At 44.6% G+C, this 19,716-nt stretch overlaps 1 protein-coding gene across 4 annotated transcripts in view; it reads right to left on the bottom strand.

The window, feature by feature from the left end:
- LAMA3 (laminin subunit alpha 3) overlaps positions 1-19,716 on the bottom strand; it is a 274,895-nt gene that overhangs the window by 12,797 nt on the left and 242,382 nt on the right. For all 4 annotated transcript variants that reach the window (XM_045458939.1, XM_045458940.1, XM_045458941.1 and 1 more), the window contains 7 exons: positions 19,546-19,679; positions 12,708-12,825; positions 12,189-12,329; positions 10,203-10,342; positions 9,088-9,219; positions 7,429-7,582; positions 2,748-2,917 (listed from right to left, as the gene is read on the bottom strand). In XM_045458939.1, the coding sequence (XP_045314895.1) occupies positions 2,748-2,917; positions 7,429-7,582; positions 9,088-9,219; positions 10,203-10,342; positions 12,189-12,329; positions 12,708-12,825; positions 19,546-19,679 (989 nt within the window). The remainder of the gene's footprint in view (positions 1-2,747; positions 2,918-7,428; positions 7,583-9,087; positions 9,220-10,202; positions 10,343-12,188; positions 12,330-12,707; positions 12,826-19,545; positions 19,680-19,716) is intronic.

The following is a 19,716-nucleotide window of genomic DNA, read 5'->3' as shown; positions in this document are numbered from 1 at the left end:
TATTCATTCATCCAACAATATTTAATGAGAGTGTAGTATGTATGAGGCCCTGCGGTGGGCACTGGGAATACAATGATGGATGTTTCATTCTTAGCTGTTTCTGATGCATAGGTGCACTGACAGGGGTACCTAAAAGTGCAGCGTGACAAGGTGGTGGAGGACGCAGGTTACCAGTAGGCTGTCATCATCCACTCCTTTTGGTTTATGTCTAAGCGCAACCCAGACAGAGGGCGGGAACTAGGTCTCTCCTGCTTGAAGCTCTATCTCCAGTGCCTTGTACACAGCAGGCAGTCAACACATAGTTCAGCTAAACTGAATAGTTAACTGAATAGCTGAATGAAATGGTAAATGGAAAACTCAGAGGCAGAACCAGGAAGCAGAAGAAAAAAATGACACTGTTACTTCTCTTTGCTTTTTAATACTGTGAGGTTGAGCAAACACTGAGATGCTTTAATTTTTCAGATTAGCAAGTTTCCTTGAGGGTGATGTTCTTCAAAATGAAAAAGAAATCTATATTTGTTAAATTAAACCAACCAGATGGTGACACCGCTCAATATTTCTCTTGGTGTAGCTGCGTGCGGAGGTTTAGAGAATGAGGGTTAGCCAATTTAAGGAGGATATTCGAACTTGCTACAGAATTAAAGTACTTTACATATGTGGGCTTGGTTATCAGACTTGACATTTGCTTTTCAGAGTTATTTCTTAAAGCAGCTTTCTTTCATAAAAGGCTAACTGACTAACACCCAAAAAAGACGGCACTATATTCAAATCCCAGCATATGATACTGTAGCTATGACGCTTCATTGCTGGTGGATAGGAGAATAAGGCAGGGAGCGAAGTGGCATTTTTATGCATTCGTCACAAGGATAAAATAGTGGTGCAGCATTTTAAAGGAGAGGCCAAAAATTGCCAGGATATAAATTAGAATGAGAACGATGGAAGAGCCCATATTCTGGACTGGTAGCATCCTGGAAATACACTCCGATTGCTAGAATATTTGAGACTAATATAATTCAAAAGTTACATCTGCCAATGATTACTTTTTTCCACTTTCCCTTTAAAAATGTTCGTTTTCCCATTTATTACATATAATTTAGTGTTGCAAGGGAAGGTGCTGGGGTCAAATCCTCAGAAGAAGCCAGAGGACTCACCACACTGAACGTGATGAGAGAGAAGATGTAAGACAGAAGGGGGCTTTGCAGGGAGAGGGGAGGGCAGGGCTGGTAGAGAAGCCTCCGAGCCCAGGCAGGTGGGAGGGGAGGCTGGGAGCATCTGCACAGAGATCATGGTCATTAAGCTCAGCTTGGCCAAGGGCACGGTCAGCGGGAGTGGGGGCTTCCTCCCGACAGGTAGCCCCGGGAAGGGCTAATAACTGAGTGGGACGCCACTTCTTAGCCTCCACTAGCACAGTTCTGGCAAATCAGGGATCCCAGCTGGAGTTGGGGAGTTGCTGGCATAGGATTCTCCTTCCAAACTCCACCCTTCCCTTTTCCGGCCTTCACATCTGCCTGTGAATCGTGCACTTTGCTTATTGAGTATGTGAGGGCCAGCCCCTTGCAAGCTACTACGTCTCCTCCCTGCAAGGAAAGCATTATCAACATTTAGCTGATGAGAAAATGGAGATTCAAAGAGATGTAGCAACTTGCAAAAACATGCGAGACAAGCATAATGATGCCAAGTTTACGGAGAGAAAGCTGAGGCTTAAAGAAGCTGAACTCTAGTCTATGGTGTCCGCGGATTTGCTGCTCCAAGCTCCAGAGTGAACGTGCTGTGGGGGTGCGGTGGCTGGCAGCCCCCCTCTGCCGTGCCCTCAGGTCTGCAGTGGCATATGGATGACTCCCAGCCAGGAACTGAGCTCAGCAGCAAAACTAGAGCCAGGCCATTTATGCTCAACTCTTCTAAGGGGTGACCTTTGCTTTGCTGCTGCCCCATGGTTAACGGCGCCATTCCCGTCTCAGCCGAAGGCTCTCCCTGCCAGCCCCCCTCCCTCCACCTTTATCTCCCACAGGAACAATACATCTCTTGCACGTCTAATCCCATCTTGAATGTGCATCCCAGAGGACCGAACTGGCAAATGGCCCGAGGTCACACAGCCAGCAAGTGGCTGAGTGGGGACTGAACCTCAGTCTCAAAGCCAGGCCTTTTTGACCCCTGGGAAATTCTGCTTCTGGACATAAACCATCACAGAATTGTGGCACCTTGTTATTTATGTCTCTGAATCATATGAAAATGGCAAACCTTGTTTTCCTACTTTTATCCAACATAATTAATATGTCTTCACTTCCTCCTCCCCAAAAGTGATGCGACTTGTTAGCACAAGAAGTCCAAAAGTGGTCTCTAAATATGATCTATCTGGCACTGAGTCTACTTAAAAGGATTATTTTTCTCTGACTATAGAATGCAGACAAGAAAGGTGATTTATAACAGAAATAAATAGCAGCTTTGAAAAGAAGTGTCAGTCTTATTTTTAGAACACCGTCAATCCTCCACCATGGCTGGCCGGGGGTTGGGAGGGTTGTTTTGGCCGCCGAGCAGCCCCCACCGTGTGTGCATTCCGGCTGCGGGGAGGGCGCACGCTCGGGCAGTCACGCTCCCTGTCCCGTGGGGGCCAGCACCTTCTTTCACAGAAGTGGTGGTGCCGCTTCATTAGGGACAGGTGCATCGTGTCCCGCTGGCTAGCCTGCTCCGGGGCACAACTGTCGAGTCAGGTTCTGAGTTGGTGTGGGGGCAGGAAAATTAACAAATACCTGGGTTCCAGCAACTCCTGGGGAATCGTGAAGAGCAAGTGGCTGGTGGGACGGTCCCCAAACCTGAGGGCTCCGTGACTGGCCTGGGCCTGGGGAGGTGGCCGGCAAGACTGGGCCTCTCGCCACATCTCCATGCTCCTTGGGGAGGCCGCTGGTGTGTCCCGCAATGGCTGCCAGGGAGAGAAGCAAAAACTGAGGACAGCTAATCATCGGGGGAAGAGTAAAGAATACTTATCTTGCTAAGTGCCTCTCGCAGTTTTTACTGTGATCCTAGGAGATTAATTCAACAGAGATGAACTCGTCCTCGGGGAGGATGCATGTTCTTCCCATCCAATACAAGTCTGGTCTCTTTCCTGACAGCTGCTGCACCTGGGACCCGCGGGTATCCAGAGTCCCTCCCCTCCATGGAGCCGTGGAATAATCGTCATGTCCCTTGAGAGAGCCAGCATTTGGCAGCAGCATGCCATGCCACGCCATGCCAGCCAGTAGGACACGGAGCCACCAGCCTACCACCTCTCCTTGGAGCCGTTCGTTTGGGTTTGTGCAGCAGGACAGTGAAAGAAACAGAGAGCAAGAACCAGAAGGTGTGGGGTGGGGAGGGAGGCATGGCCTGTCTCCACGTTAGTCAGAATTGACCTACACACAGAAATGTGTCCTGGGCTAGATGACACGTTGAGCTTTTGAACAGAACTGAGTTTTAATGCCAAAAAATAACTAATAAATATCAAGTGGGGATGGAAAAATTGTTAGAAACTGAGACTCTCCAGCTGTTCTCCCCGTTTTCTCTGCTCTGTGGAGCCCAGATGGCGATCATGTGTCCACAGCCCCCACAAGACCCAGTGCTCCGCTGGGGTCTCTATTTGTCAAACTGAAGGGCGGGGATTCGCTGTGCCAGGGACAGGTTGAGGAATGAACACGTGACCTCCCTCTTGGACAATGAACCTTGAGGGGAAACAGGGGATGGGGCCTCTGAGAAATACGTCTTTGCTAACAAAGACGAGCTGATCCATGGGTCTGGTGCTGAGCATTATCCTGTGAGGATACGAAGCCCTGAACTACACAGGATGGAGCTGAGATGGGCCAGGCCTCAAACACTACCTGTCCCTGAACTGTCCATTATGTGACCCTATAGATCTTCTTATCGTAAACCATTTTACTTTGGAGCTAACGGCTAAAGGCTTCCAAACAAATTTAAATTCCTCCAAGATCAGGTTACCCTCCTGGACCTGATTCCTGGACAGGGTGTTCGGAACAGAAACTCGATACCACTTATTTAAAACGTTTTGTGGGGCGCCTGGGTGGCGCAGTCGGTTAAGCGTCCGGCTTCAGCCAGGTCACGATCTTGCGGTCCGTGAGTTCGAGCCCCGTGTCGGGCTCTGGACTGATGGCTCAGAGCCTGGAGCCTGTTTCCGATTCTGTGTCTCCCTCTCTCTCTGCCCCTCCCCCATTCATGCTCTGTCTCTCTCTGTCCCAAAAAGAAATAAACGTTAAAAAAAAAAAAATAATAAATAAATAAATAAAACGTTTTGTGTTGACACATTGCTGAGTGGAGATGGGCAATCATATCCACCAGAGAGTTAAATGAATTGCTTAAAACCGCTTCACATCCAGCCCACCCTGGATCCTAATGGAGCTTCCTTACTGGGGCCTCGCTCCCTCCCTGAGTCTTCTTTGTGTGGCAATAGCAGTAACATCGAGACGAACAGTTTTCATAAATACCTTTTGTCACCAACTCTTCCTTCTCATAATGGCACCAACCTCCTTCAAGGCACCCAGGCCCTACATGTTGGCCATCATGGACACCCACCTCCCTTGCCTCTTCCCTGAGTTCAGTTTCCATGTCCTACTTCATTTCTGTGACACAACTGCCACTCCCAGTCCCTCTACCCTGAAAGCCAGACTCCTGACTCTCTTGCCTGGACTTTGTCCGTAGTTTGCCAGTTTGACTCCTTGTCTATAGAACTTTCCCTCATCAAACCATCCCACAGGCTGCTGCCTGTTACTCTTTAAACATGGTTTAAAGCAATCCTTTCAAAGGCTTCATGTTGACTACAGAAAAATGTCAAAATTACATTAGGTCATCCTATCCCTGATGGGGCTCAAATGTGGAATTCTGAGCTTACCTCCGTCACTCCCCTTCCTCCACCCAATTTCCCCTGTTCACCAAGCTTTCCAACCCTGTCAAGGCCACAGGATGTGGTCTGAAGAGAACATTCTTTGAGATCTACAGCTCTAAGTTTGAATTCTGAGTCTACCGTGTACTGACTGGGTGCTCTTGGGCAAGTTGCCTTTTTTTTTTTTTTTTTTTTTTTAAACCTCTCTGAGACTCCGTTTCCTGACCTGTAGAGCTGGCATTTTATTCTGCTCTCAGAGGGGTGTGGTGAGAACCGAAAGAGATAGTACGCAGACTGGTGACGATCAGAGAGATGTACGGGAAGTGTCATGCACCCGAGTTACACCCACATCCTGCCTCCTGGCTTCGGGCTTCTGCTCGTGCAAAGCAACATCTACTGGTCTAAATCCAACCCATGCTCCAGACCCAGTTCGTGTGTCACCTCCTCCAGAAGAACCCCCTGATTTGTGGAGCAGGGAAATTTCTGCCTGCTGCACGTTTTTTGTTTTCACTGAGGTTATTAGTGTGTATAATAATAACAGCCGATATTTATCACATGCTTACCATGTGCCAGGCACTTTTCTACATGTTGTATGTTTAGCACCTCTTTTAACCCTCACAACAACACTAGGAGATCTTACTTTATATACCTGCATTTGTGTTTCAGGAAACAGACCCGCTGAGAGGTTAAGTAATCATTCACAGCCACACACCTAATATGTGGTAAAGCCCGGTGCAAACCCAGTAAGTCTGACCCCCAAGTCTAGTACTTAACCACAAAGCTTTGTTGCTTTCTTTCTATTATTGAGCTTTTGGAGGCAAAATTAATGTCTTATTCCATTGAATCTGGGGGCTTGCACAGAACAGGGGCACAATTAAATACAGCGTATTCACTGGCGGCTCCTACATCGGTGGACCCAGCCTCTTACCCCCATCCACTGAGGCCCACTCAGAGACAGTCCCTGATGGCTTTCTCTCTGTAGATGTCCTCCAGGCACCTGTCACTCAATATACAATATACTCCACCCAGTCTCTTTTCCTCCAAATACTTGTCCTTCTTCTATGTCCATGAAATGGCATCTCCATCCATCCAATAACCCGGACTAGATGTCTCAGAATTACATTAACTCCTGCCTCTCCCTTGCCGTCCACAATTATCATCTGGGTCCTGTATATTCTATCTTCTAAATAGCTTTGAACCCCTTTCCTTCTCTCCATCTCTATCATCACTGTGTTAATTTAGCCTCTCAGTAACTCTCAGCCTTACAATGAAAAAAAAAAATGAATATATGATTTCATTCCTGATGGAGCAGTCCTAAAGATGTTGTTTTCATATCAGCAAAATGACTACCCTCTATAAAGTATATTTCTTCGTAGTAGCATAAAACAGTTCTTATTATGGACTATCTATTCAACTTCTCCAAATCACTGCGCAGCAAGGGAAGTATTGGCAGACAAGTAGCATGGGGGTTGACGTTGAGAGAAAAGTGTGCTAAACAGAAGCACATTGCTCTTAGGAGGGTTCAGGCTGTGGGATCAAGCTATCTGGTTTTGAATTCCTACTGCACCTTCTATCTGTGGGAGCTTAGGAAAATTGCTTATCTTTCTAAACTGCAGCATCTTTTTCTGTAAGATGTGGCTAGTAATATACTTACTTGGTACTATTACTGTAGTATGGTCATATAGAAGTACAGTAATAATACATCCCTCACAAGGTTACTTGCAGATGTAGTAAGAAAAGCCACTTAAAGAGCTTAGCGCAATGCCCGGCGCATAGGAGGTGCTCACTAATACCCATTAATCGTATTAACTGTAACCTCAGACACGGGGAGGTCATAGTGTTGACCTCGGCCACAGCAAGGAATTCTTTAAGTCCTAATGCTGTGTCCAATTCATTACAATGCTTCTGCTCCTCCAAACAAGAGATTTTACTTCCTTTCAGCCTTAGTGCTGCAAAGTAGAATCACCTGGAAGCTTTACAAACTCCTGCCACTTGGACCTATTTCAAGAGCATCTGATGTAATTAGGTGGGATGCAACCCAAGCACTGGGATTTTAAAAGCTCCCCAGATGTTTCCAGTGTGCAGTCAAGGTCAAACCACACTGGTATTGGCAAGGCCTGGGTGCATGTGTTTATGTTGTCTTAAGAGCCAGGATGGAGGGTTGTCTATGGGGAGGGGAAGGGGCATGACCCTTGTATTCTAGAGAAAATCACTATACCTGTTGGGTACACAACAGGAATATCAAAAGAGCGAGACATTGTGTATAGGAATTGAGAAACCTGAGATTCAATTTGTTCTGTCTACAAAAAATTGCCAAATTTTCATCAAGATACAAAATAAAAGCTAAAACGGAAACCTTTTCCACATTTTGGCATAATCCAATTGTTGATGACCTATCAATCCCTGGAGGCACTGACCACCCTTCCTGGAGGCACCGACCACCAAGGGATCAGGTGATCTGCACCCCTAACACCACCTCAGCCCTTTCCCCAACATCTCATGTGGGGTAAGAATCGCTCACGAGAATCCTCTGGGGAGAAGCAAAAGCCAGTGTAGGGTACACTTACCTGGTTGATACTGAAAGTGTGGGCTTTGTCAAACCTTGTAGAACCTCTAAGCAACATGAGGAAAGGTGGTTTATTTAAACTGCAGCCTCCCAGGGACACACCTCTCTTGGTAGATTTACTGGCCAAGTCCAGGACTGCAGGTCTCTCTGAGAGCCTGGAATGAGGGCAGAAAAGAAAACCACTGCCAAACTCTGACATCTCAAGGAAGATGCACTGGCACAAGAACTTGCTTTAAGAATACACGTTCTTACTGTCATGGTTTCTAGGTAAACTTTCCTCTCCTACCTGTACATTGTGTCTAGAGGAGGCACTGGGCTCAGAAAAGGAGGATGTGCTGTTACCCATGTCTGCATTCCCTAAAATACCCAGCACGGTGTCTTGCCAGCAGAAAGGCCTGAGAAACTGTATTCACTTAAATGGTTAGGGCTGGGGCAAAGCCAGTATACTACAGCTCTTTCTTTGGAACAGGTGTCATCTAGAAATATGAAAATGAAATATGCAGAGAGGAGAAAGGTGGGTGTCGATGATCTAGAGTGATGGTGGACATCAGGAACCTTAGAAGTGAGTTTGTAGAAGGCTTTTTATCTTGTGCACTTGTGTAGGGGAGTCTCACAGATAAATCTGCTTTATCTTGTGATTGGTGTCTGAGCCTTGATGGAAAGTAGGAGCCCCCGAGCTCCCAACAGGTTGCCTGAGTTTCCTTACCAGTCCTGGGATCCCCTTCTGCCCTGGGCAGGGCTTTGCCTTTTATCTAAAAGTGATCATCTGTGCCGATGGCACAGAGCCTGCTTGGGATTCTCTCTCTCCCTCTCTCTATCTGTCCCTCCCCGGGTTGTGTGCTGTCTGTCTGTCTGTCTCTCTCTCTCTCTCACTCTCTCTCTCTCTCAAAATAAGTAAATAAACTTATGGGGTGCCTGGGTGGCTCAGTCGATTGAGCGACCAACGTCAGCTCAGGTCACGATCTCATGGTTTGTGAGTTCGAGCCCCGCGTCAGCATCTGTGCTGACAGCTCAGAGCCTGGAGCCCATTTCAGATTCTGTGTCTTCCTCTCTCTCTCTCTGCCCCTCCCCTGCTCACGCTCTGTCTCTCTTTCCTTCGAAAATAAACAAACATTAAAAAAAATTAAAATAAATAAACAAACAAAATAAAAGAAAAATAAGGTGATTATTTTGAATCAAAAGAAAAGAACATCTAAACATTTGCACGCTAGCACCAGGCCCCTCTCTCTCTAGAGAGACACGTTTGAGTTTGACAGTATGGTGGTCTGGTTTCCCAGCAGTACACCAGCCCATGCAAGCCGTCAGCCCCCAAAATGGGACAGATTCTGATTAAATCAAACGTGCAGTCTTGATTCAAATGAAGTGAAATTTCAGTTTGGAAAATTCTCAGGGCCATCATCCAAAAATTAATTTTGATTAGACCTTTTCCAAGGTTATGTGCCAAAGCTGCTCCCACAAAGGGAGGCAGGGAAGTTTTTGTGGGAGGTGCTTTGTTTTTAACGTGTGTATCTTGTCTCAGAAGGCATGGGCAAGTTTGTGGAATGAGGGCCTGGTGCAGCACGTGGTGACACATCCAGCTGTGCTACCAGAGCAAGGAGATGCCCTCCCTGTAGGCAGGTGGCTCTCACACCCACAGCCACACACACAGGAAAGGACGCACCTCTGGATAAAAACATTGCTGATACAACCCTCAAAGTGACTTCCGCCCAGACTCAGGGTTTGCTGGGAATTTGACAAGTGTCTTAGCCTGTGGTTATTCTTCAGAGGCTGGTCATCAATGAGAAGCCGGAGCCTGGAAAAGGAGGAAGACAAAACAAGAGTGAGAACTGCAGGGAAGAAACGTTTCTCATCATGTGGTCAACTTATTGTCTTCGATTCAGACTCAGTATCTTTAACCTAAAGTAACTTGTTAGACCAGATTTATTTTTAAAGAGCACTTACATTTTTTTCCATGTATTTCTCTGGCACAGATTTTTGTTAAAGTATTCTATACGTATAGAAAGTTCACATATCCTGTGTACAGCTCAGTGAATTTTTTGCAACGTGAATATACCAATGATACCAGCGCCCAGATAAAGAAGCAGAACAGACCAGCACCCAGGAACCCTGCCTTGTGCTTGCTTCTCTCCCTCCAAGGGTATGACCACTATCCTGAATACTGAGAAAAGAAATTAATTTTGCCTGTTTTTGAATTTTATAGAAATGAAATCATGGGAGATGATTCTTTTATGTGCAGCCTCTTGCACTCAGCAGTACACTGGGAAGTTCACTCATGTCACCCCACACAGTGGTAGATCTTTTTGCTTGTTACCCGTTTCACTCCTGCATTTTGAATTTTTTTTTTCAACGTTTATTTATTTTTGGGACAGAGAGAGACAGAGCATGAACGGGGGAGGGGCAGAGAGAGAGGGAGACACAGAATCGGAAACAGGCTCCAGGCTCTGAGCCATCAGCCCAGAGCCTGACGCGGGGCTCGAACTCACGGACCGCGAGATCGTGACCTGGCTGAAGTCGGACGCTTAACCGACTGCGCCACCCAGGCGCCCCTGCATTTTGAATATACCACAATTTGTATATCCATCCCATGGTTGATTGATTGATTTTTTTTTTTTTTTTTTTAATGAGGAAATTGATCCAGAACCAGGAAGAAGGCAAATCTCACTAGGAAAACAGTGTCAGCATCAAGGACACATACTTCACAAAAAAGATACTAGAAAATTCCATTAAACGAAATAAAAGTCTCAAGAGCTCTGGCAGAAGGGCCATTCCACTCACCCAGAGTCATCATTTATTACAGATACGTAATGCAGCAAACCATCCATGTATGTCTGGGGGGATTTAAAAATGGGGCTACTTCCATCCCTGGTGTTCAGTTCAATGTGACCATCTTCCAGGGTGACCTGCAGGTTATTTGCCTGAAATCATCACAGCATATGCCTGTCAATGTCATTAATTTCTATTTCAAGATTACAGGTGTATCAATACTGAATTTCTGATGAAAACCATGCATAAAACAGTCAGGTGGGTTTGACCCAAATGTTTTGACTTTGCTATTTTGAGCTAAAGATTATTTTTGATTATTTTGACTCCGTGTTTATGAATATAAAAGTCTTATCCAAATTGTTTAAACACTGATGAATCTGTCAAAAGCATTTTATAAACCAATTTAACTTCTCCATCAATTACACAAAATAGTTAAGCCATCTCTAAATTTTTCTATTTCTATTTTCAATGTGCTTATGTTATTTTCATCAGGATCAACTCTTTCCTCAATCAATTGTGTGATGAAGGTTTCATTCATCAACTGTTTTTCCATATATGATCGTAACAATGATATCTTTTCTTTAGTCATTAGGAATTTTTTATTTTCTGGTCATAATTTCAAGGAGGTTCAATTTTCTGACATCAAACTGCAGATCTAAATTTTGGCAAGATGATTAGATTCTTTCTGTGGATTCTTAATTAAAAAATATGTGTAAAGTCAGTAGTTGTCATTTGAATTTTCCTGTTGTTTTTTTTCTACCACATACAGGTTTTTTGTTTTGTTTTTTTTTTTTTTGCAATTTTCAATAATGAGCTTTTAGGCTAAAACAATTTTTCCAGCATGTGGTTGTAGCCATTGTCAGCTTTATATTTTGATTTTTTCAGTTGGTACTATTCATTATAAATTGGATAAAAGAATGCCAGTTTATATGTATTTCTTAGCTAACCCATTATGAAGTTGAGGGCAATGTTCCTAGGATATTTCTAGGATTTCTAGGTCTAGGATTGATCTCCTCTTTTGCTAAGTCAACTCTTATGCTGGCTTTCGACCGTTTTGTATACTGTATACTCAGTATCTCTATCCTCAGCAAAGGAAACAAATGTTGGGTGTCAAAAGAACTAGGTCATATCATCCTACTTTGATAGAAAGGGCATTCTTGCAGTCAAAAATGCTGGTACGTGCTTCTTCAGGGGGTAGTTAAAAAAAAAGATCTCTAAAGGCTGATTGAGCAACTATATCACGAGAAAAGAGACCTTCTAATGTGATATAGCCACAGAATCAGAGAGTCAGCTACCATTCTGTCTTTCAACAAATGTTGGATGCCTGTTGTGTTGTGTTGTGTTGGCAATCCTGAAGAAACAAATCCAAGAATGTCAGTATTCTACTTCTACCTCTATTTTAAACCCCCTCCTCATTCTACCAGGGGATTTCTACCTATTAGTTGACTTCTACCCCTGTATAACAACACGAGTGAAACCCTATAAATCTACAAAGGGTACCTTCTTGCTGAAGAGAATTCTGTCCTGCTGTTGTACATGAACAAAGAGCAAAGGACCTTATTCCCCAGATGTAAATATTGTACAACTAGCTGATGATGCAAAAAAGGAATCTGAAGAACTATCTTTTGTAGACTCAAAAAAGAATAGTGGGGATATATTCTGATTTTTTCTTAGATCTAAGACTTTAAGCTACATCATTACATGTAACAGTATAATTCACATAAACTCCTAAAATAAACCCAAGAGAAATGAAAATGGGTCCATGAATACATATAAATTCAGTTCTGTAAACCATAATGTACTTCCTAAGCCTTTTTTCTTTTAGGACTTGTCCCAGGAAGAACAATAACCTCCATGGTTGAAATATACAATGTCCTTCACCCTGTGATGATGGATAAAATGCCTAGTTAATTTACCTTCAAAATCTCTCTACTGTTTTTGACATCAAACTTTGAGTCGGGTTTAAATCTTATTCAGTATTCATGCAATATTTCATACCTCTGTCTGGTGACTTAATAATAGGCCACTGGGTTGAAAGGTCTGAAATCCAAAGGAGGCCTGGAAGTGGTTGGGAAAAGCCAAATCCAAATTGCTGAAACTCAATTGTCCATCCCTGGAGAATGAGGCAGATCGCACGAGCTGAAAGGCAAACACAGAATACATTATTGGTATTGGAATCATTTCATGGCTGAAATCCAGTATCTTATTCTATGTCACTTCACCTGAGCTGATTAATGTGGTTTATGTTGCCTCGGGAAAAAAACAGTTTGCTTTTCTGCATGATAATCTACCAATCATCTGCGTTTTTGTGTGTATAGTCGGTATTCCTTTTTTCCTACAAACTTAACTTGCAAACCTGAAGGCGTTCTGTATCTTGCAAATATGTAGGGAGTATAAATGAACCATTTCATCATAATACTGTGTGCTACTGGGAGACTCAAAAGTTGATGTGTAAATGAATACCAAAGATGGGTTGGTTGGGGAGCAGTACTTTTCTACAAGGTTTTCAGTACTCACCTTCCAGTCTTCTGAGCACTTTTTTGTTACTCCCACAGTGTCATTCAACCTAACAACACCAGTAGTTTTCTTCAGATTTTTCATGCAGCCTCGGAAAGCAGGTGTAGAAATGTTAAACCTGATTTGGGGTACAAAAAAGGAAGAGGTGTACCAGACCAGGCTTGTCTGAGAATTAGAGCTGAAACTCTCTACTTTGTCTGCTACTTTTCACCCATAAACAGGTATTTATTTTACGGGTGTCTGTTCTCATGGGATTTCTGTAACACTACTTATTTTGTGAAGCTGAGAAAATCTACTTCCTTTCAGTGTGATTCTGCATTCTCAGCTTTAAAAATAAACATGATGGTGTTGACAGAAGAATGGCCAGTGCCCTCAAAAAGTATAGAGACAGAAAATGTACAAGATCTAGAATTGCCCACTCCCCTTCCAGAGTAATGGTGGTACATGGTGAATAGGAGGTATATTAACAAATTAATATACTATCAATATTATATAAATATATATTAATAAAGAAGTCACTTATTAGACCCGAGAATGCTCTAGAAAACTCTTAGCTCTTTTTTTTTTCCTATCCACTTTTAAGTTAGCCACCGTTAACTCAGTAGAAACAAACTGTTACATTTGTGTTCTAGTCAATGATGAAAAATGTGGCTTGGTATTGAATCGATGCCAGGCCAGAACATCGGAAAGCACTGTGAGGATTAAACAAGTTCATGGGGACTGACTGGGTGGCTCAGTCAGTTAAGCGTCCAACTTGGGCTCAGGTCATGATCTCACAGTTCAGGGTTCAAGCCCTGTGTTGGGCTCGGGCTGACAGCTCAGAGCCTGGAGCCTGCTTCGGATTCTGTGTCTCCCTCTCTCTCTGCCTCTCCCCGGCTTGTGCTCTGTCTCTCAAAAGTAAATAAATAAACAAACAACAACAACAACAAAAAGTGAATGCACTGGAATTGCTGGGCACTGGGTGTGGCATGCAGTTGTGAGAGTGCGGGAGGCGTGTTCTGCTGCACTAGAACTGAGGGCTCTGCACCCAGACTGCCTGGGTTCAAGGCCTGTGCCTGTGGTTTGGGCAGGCGATCTAACTATTCTGTGCCTCTGTATCCTCATTTCTACGATGGGAACATGTTCATCTGTTCCATCGGGTTGTCATGAATTTAAGCGGGTTAATATGTGTAACATACTCAAATGATGCCCAGTATAGAGCAAGGACTCCACGTGAGATGCCAGGGTGAGTAACTCTCCCCATATGAGTACAGTCATCGTAATGAGAGGAATTTCTTGCTGCAGCAACTCTGCCTATGTGGCTACCTTGGCATTCCCCACTCCTTTTTCTTTCTTTCTTTTTTTTTTTTTTTTTTTTTTTTTTTTGCATTTCCCCTTGGATTTGACTTTTGCATCTGTCTGGAGCTGACTTCACATACACCATTAACACACATGAACTGACTGGAGTCCAGGCAAATAGTTGTCATTTCTTAAACAAATGATGTAACTAAGAAAACCCCAAGGTTCATTTCCTTATAAATCCCTAAGGCAGCTCACCTTTCTAAGTGGAAAGGTATCTGTATCCATTTTTATTCAAGTCATTATAAATAGTTGAGCTACATGTAATATGCATACAATTACATTTCATTAGAATGAAAAGGAAGAAATGAATCCTCGCTGGCATTGCAGCTTGAGCTTAATTATTTTATAAAGATGGCTTTTTGCCTTGGAAAAGAGAGAAAGTTTGCATTCATTCCTGGAGCTTGTCTATTTACACATATTTTAAAATCCATTCTCTGTGGGGTTTCCACACGGTTTAGACCCATCACCATCCCCTGAGGTCCTTCTTTCCATCAAGTGTAAGTTGAAGGAAGAAGGTAGCAGAAAAGCAAAGCGGAGAAGAAAGGCAGCCGGGGGACAGGGAGCACCTACTTTGTGTTAGGCACTAGTATTCCAGCCCCACCAGAACCTTTCGAGGGAGCTATTTTCTTCTCTAACATTTACTGAGCTCTCACCACCTGCCTGGCTGACCCTTTGACCCACTTTGAATCTTCACCCTGCCCTAAGAGACAGGTAGATCCTCTGACTATGTTCCAGATGTAGCATGGGGAGACATGTGGAGGTCAAGCAACTTGATTGAGGTCATGCGGCAGGAAAGTGGCCACCTCAGTGCTGGGACCTGGGCGGTGTGGCACACACACTGGTCCTTGCTCTTTACGTTTACACCGTTTGTGTACTTCTAGCACTTGGAAGAATGGAGACTCTTTCTACAGAACAGTTATCTGCAGCGGAGATGTTAAGATGGAAGATTTATCTCCACTCTTCTTCGAGGCGTTCTTGGCACTCTGGCTCATCTGAAGGCCTAGAATTCCACGTTGAGTCCAGGATGCAAAGGCTGAACACACTTGCGAGAGGAATGTGACTGTGTAGGGGTGCAGGCTGCTGTATGAATGGGTTAGCGCACGGGGGTATGTATGCACACTGTGGGCCAATCCATTCACAAAGACCAACCTGGTCCAAACCTGTGGTCGACAGATTTCAGAGCAGTAAGAGACAAATGTAATCCTAAACTCAGGGCTGGGTACTGAGTAAATGTCCAATAGATCCTTGATTTTTACTTTAAGAATTATTATTTTCGGGGCACCTGGGTTAAGCAGCCGACTTCAGCTCGGGTCACGATCTCATGGTTCTTGAGTTCAAGCCCTGCATCGGGCTCTGTGCTGACAGCTCAGAGCCTGGAGCCGGCTTTGGATTCTGTGTCTCCCTCTCTCTCTGCCCCTCTTCTGCTCATGCTCTGTCTCTCTCAAAAATAAATAAACACTAAAAAAAAAGAATTGCTATTTTCATTTTAATGGTTTATTATTACACCAACACAATGGTGTAGGTCTTTCCCCAGGAAAGACTTCCTGTTGCTTGAGAGCCTCTGGAATCACCTGGGTGATTTTCTCTTCTCATGGGAAGCAGATGGGATTAACAGATTATGATTTCTGATTGTAATCCTAAACAAGTCATTCCCAGATCTGGGCTCCCACCCCCATGGGGGTACATTATAGCGAGAGAGGACAGAACAGGGCACTCACAAAACCTCTTGGTCAGGGCTGCTTCATTTAGAGATTCAACTGGCTTCCTTCATTCCAAACTAGGTTTAAGTGCTGCTGTCTGTAAGGGCCTTCCCCTTATGTGGGAATCAGAACACCTCCCTCCTTTAGAAGGATTGTTTGCCTGCCCCGCAGAGCTTGGGTGTGGGTACTTAGTAGGATTCCTGTCTGCCCCCCCACCCCCCAGTGGCCCCCATCACAGGGAGATTCAAGACTCTCTGGACCATCAAAGATGTCACTAGAGGGATAAAGCAGGGCCAGAAATGGCCAATATTGCTTAGCATTTTATTTGCAAGGGAGTAAAAGGCCAATGAACTCTTTTGACTGTCTTCTATCTCTTACATTTTCCATGTTCTTTTGATCTTTTTTTTTTTTGAGAGAAAGAGAGAGAGAGAGAGGGCATGAGAGAGTGAGTGAGGGAGGGGCAGAGGGAGAGGGAGAGAGTGAATTTTAAGCAGGCTGACTCAGGGCTCAATCCCACAACTCTGGGATCGTGACCTAAGCCGAAATCAAGAGTTGGATGCTTAACCGACTGAGCCACCCAGGTGCCCCAGATGTTCTTATGATTTTAGTAAAAACTCAAAGTATAAACTCACCCAGAAAAAGAAGTAGTCCCTTGTTTGGAAAACTCTAGGACTTACTAGATTACTAGATTACTAGATTTATTACTAGATTACTAGAAAAATTACTAGAAAAATTCTGTATGTACATCTATCTGTATATGCATAACTATATCTATGTTTGTTTGTTTGTTTGAGAAAGAGTGAGAGTGTGAGCAGGAGAGGGGCAGAGAGAGAGGAAGAATCTGAAGCGGGCTCTCCTGTCAGAGCAGAGAGTCTGACACGGGGTTTGAACCCACAAACCGCGAGATCAAGACCTGAGCAGAAATCAAGAGTCAGACACTTAACCAACTGAGCCACCCAGGTGTCTTTCCACGTATGTATTTCATAAGTGGATAGGGATGACAAGGCAAAGAAAGGCTGAGTGCTGACTTAACTCAAGGTCCCACTGCTCCTTAGTGGCTGAGCCAAGACTAGAATGACTTCCTTTTGATTATCACCCACTACCCTTTCCTCATAAATCCTGACTCACTGGCACCCACATCGCTACCCGTGGGTCTTCTGCTAACGCCGCACAAATGCAAACCACTGACCAGTAGCTTCCTCGCTGCCTCCGAGAATTCCTCAGTGCTCCGGGTGAGCTCACCTGCCCTACAAGCTTGACCAACACCTGTACCTGAGCTGCATTCACCCTTTCTCCAGCCCAGACTTCTCTGTAGAGGTCCAGGCCTTTGTCCAACTGCTTTCTGGCATCTCCACCTGCTCTCAGGTTCCGGGAACTCAGCCTGGCTCAGACCGAACCCATCCCCCTGCCTCCTTGCCAGTGCCATCCATCTGCCCAAGCACTGGAGCAAAACCCAGGTGTCACCCCTGAACATTTTTCTACTTCCCTCCCCAGCCCCAAGCAACCGTTCAGTACTACCCATCTGCTGTCCTAATGATACTAAGCATCCACGCCCTTTGCCTTATCTGCACAGCTGCTTCCCTGCGGCTGCCCTCATCACTTGCCTCTGTTAATAAGCTCATCTTCCAACTGCTCTACCTGCCTCTGCCTTTTCCCTCTCGAATCCAGTCTCTACCCTGCACGGGAGTGAGCTACTGAGAAGTTGAAACTGATAATGTCCTTTCTCTGCTGGTGTCCCCCCAGCAACGGCTGTCTTACTGTGATTTTCAAGGTCCTCTGTGTTCTGGCCCCTGCTTGCCACACCAGCCCCTTGTGGCACCCCCAGCCTGCTTCGCCAGTATCCTCCAGTTCCTTGGAAGTTCACGCTTTCTCCAGCTCTTGGCGCTTTACGTATGTTGATTGCTCCTATACTTCAGGTCCCAGCCAGAGACCACCTTCTTGATGCCCCCAAGCGGATTAGATTCCCTCCGGGGGACTCGCAGGACCCTGAGCTTCTCCTTCGTGGCACCCACCACACTCTGTGGTCTCCCATCTGCTACACTTGAGGTCCTGGCCAGTTCATCATTGCCTTGTCAGCAACAGCCACACTGCCTGATGTCACTAGACCCTCAATGAGTACTTGTGTAATGAATGAATGGGAATCTCAGATGTGCACAGCAGTGCTGACTTCCTTAAGTTAATCTATTTTATCACATTTAATTGAATAAAATCAAGATTACTGATCATTCATAACAGCAATTCATGGTTGAACCAGTATTTAATATTGATGACGCTAAATATGACCAGCCCCTCTTTGGCTCTCAATTCCTTCATCTATAAAATTCAGAGGTTGCATCCCATGCAAGGTCCTTTCTAGTTCAAAGAATCTAAGATATTCACTCCCAAACTCTATTAAGTGCAGAGTTTTCTCACCTGTATTTTCGTCTTTGAGGGTAACCTTAAGAACTTTATTATTTTTTTTTCAACGTTTATTTATTTTTTGGGGACAGAGAGAGACAGAGCATGAACGGGGGAGGGGCAGAGAGAGAGGGAGACACAGAATCGGAAACAGGCTCCAGGCTCTGAGCCATCAGCCCAGAGCCCGACGCGGGGCTCGAACTCACGGACCGCGAGATCGTGACCTGGCTGAAGTCGGACGCTTAACCGACTGCGCCACCCAGGCGCCCCAGGAACTTTAAAATGAATATTAGTTCCTCTTTACTATGGATGGACCGATGCCCACATGTATAAGGATTCCTGAAGAAAGACCACCTATACACAACACCTTAAAAACCACATCTAGTACTCCTTTCACCTGATTTATAAATTAGAAAAGGAGTTCAATATCCTCAGATCTCATGTAAAAATAATCATAATAAACACAGTTTCATGGGGGAGTGCTCTTAACTCAGTCATGAGTCTGTACTAACCTTCCAGGGAGTCCTTCCACACATTACTGTCAGCTATTTAATGTTAATTTATTTTTGAGAGAGAGAGACACACAGGAGCAGGAGAGGGGCAGAGAGACAGGGAGACACAGAATCCAAAGCAGGCTCCAGGCTCCAAGCTGTCAGCACAGAGCCCTACGCAGGGCTCAAACCCTTGAACTGCAAGATCATGACCTGAGCTGAAATCAGACGCTTAACCAACTGAGCCACCCAGGCGCCCCTATTGTCAGCTATTTAAAAGCCTTTTTGGAGGATACACACAAGTTTAAATGTAAAAGTTATTTTTAAGCACATTCTGGAAGTCGTATTTTTTTTTCTCATTCAGATGAAGCTTCACTTCCTCTCACATTAACTTAATTCATCCGTGTGTTCATTATCCAAGAAGCAGTGATGTACCTATTCAGTCCTTGATAACACAAAAGGCCAAGTAATACAGACATGCTTTAAATTCTGGACATACTTCCTGAAGGCAGCAACCCCAACTTTTAGTGCCCAGCGCTGCTTGCCAGGCCATGGAACCGCCTGCACTCTCCTGTGCTACCTTGAAGGGCCCCAGGGCCACAGCCTCCATTCTTACTGCAGCACTGTCAACACTAACCACATTCCCTATGGCTTCTCTCTTCCTAAGAAGGACCCTGGGCGGGAGGGGGGGGAGGTAACCCGCGATTCCCTCACTCTCCTTATCCATTATCTCATTATCCAGTGTTCACAACCTGTTTTGCTCTGTTGGCTAATACTGTTAACACTAAGAAGTTAAACTTTTTGTGTTTGTTGCTGGAATTTGAAAAGGTAAACTAATCATTAGCAATCTTAACCAAGAAGAGAGGTAACCTGCCTCTTTGTTTTTTGTTTTGTTTTACATCGTCTTACCTTTCCCTGACTGAAATTGGAATCCCTCCCAGATAGTATGTGCCGAAATCGAATATTTCACCTTCAATTCTGATCTTTTTAGAATTCACATTTATCCACATGAGTTTTTGGGCTTTCCCGATTTTGATCTGGATCTAAAATAAATGAGAGATGAGTCAGCAAGCAATGGGT

The sequence above is a fragment of the Leopardus geoffroyi genome, chromosome D3, assembly GCF_018350155.1.
Source record: "Leopardus geoffroyi isolate Oge1 chromosome D3, O.geoffroyi_Oge1_pat1.0, whole genome shotgun sequence".
Classification (NCBI taxonomy): Eukaryota; Metazoa; Chordata; class Mammalia; order Carnivora; family Felidae; genus Leopardus; species Leopardus geoffroyi.
Note: the sequence above shows the minus strand (reverse complement) of the source record. Positions and strands in the feature narration are given on the sequence as shown.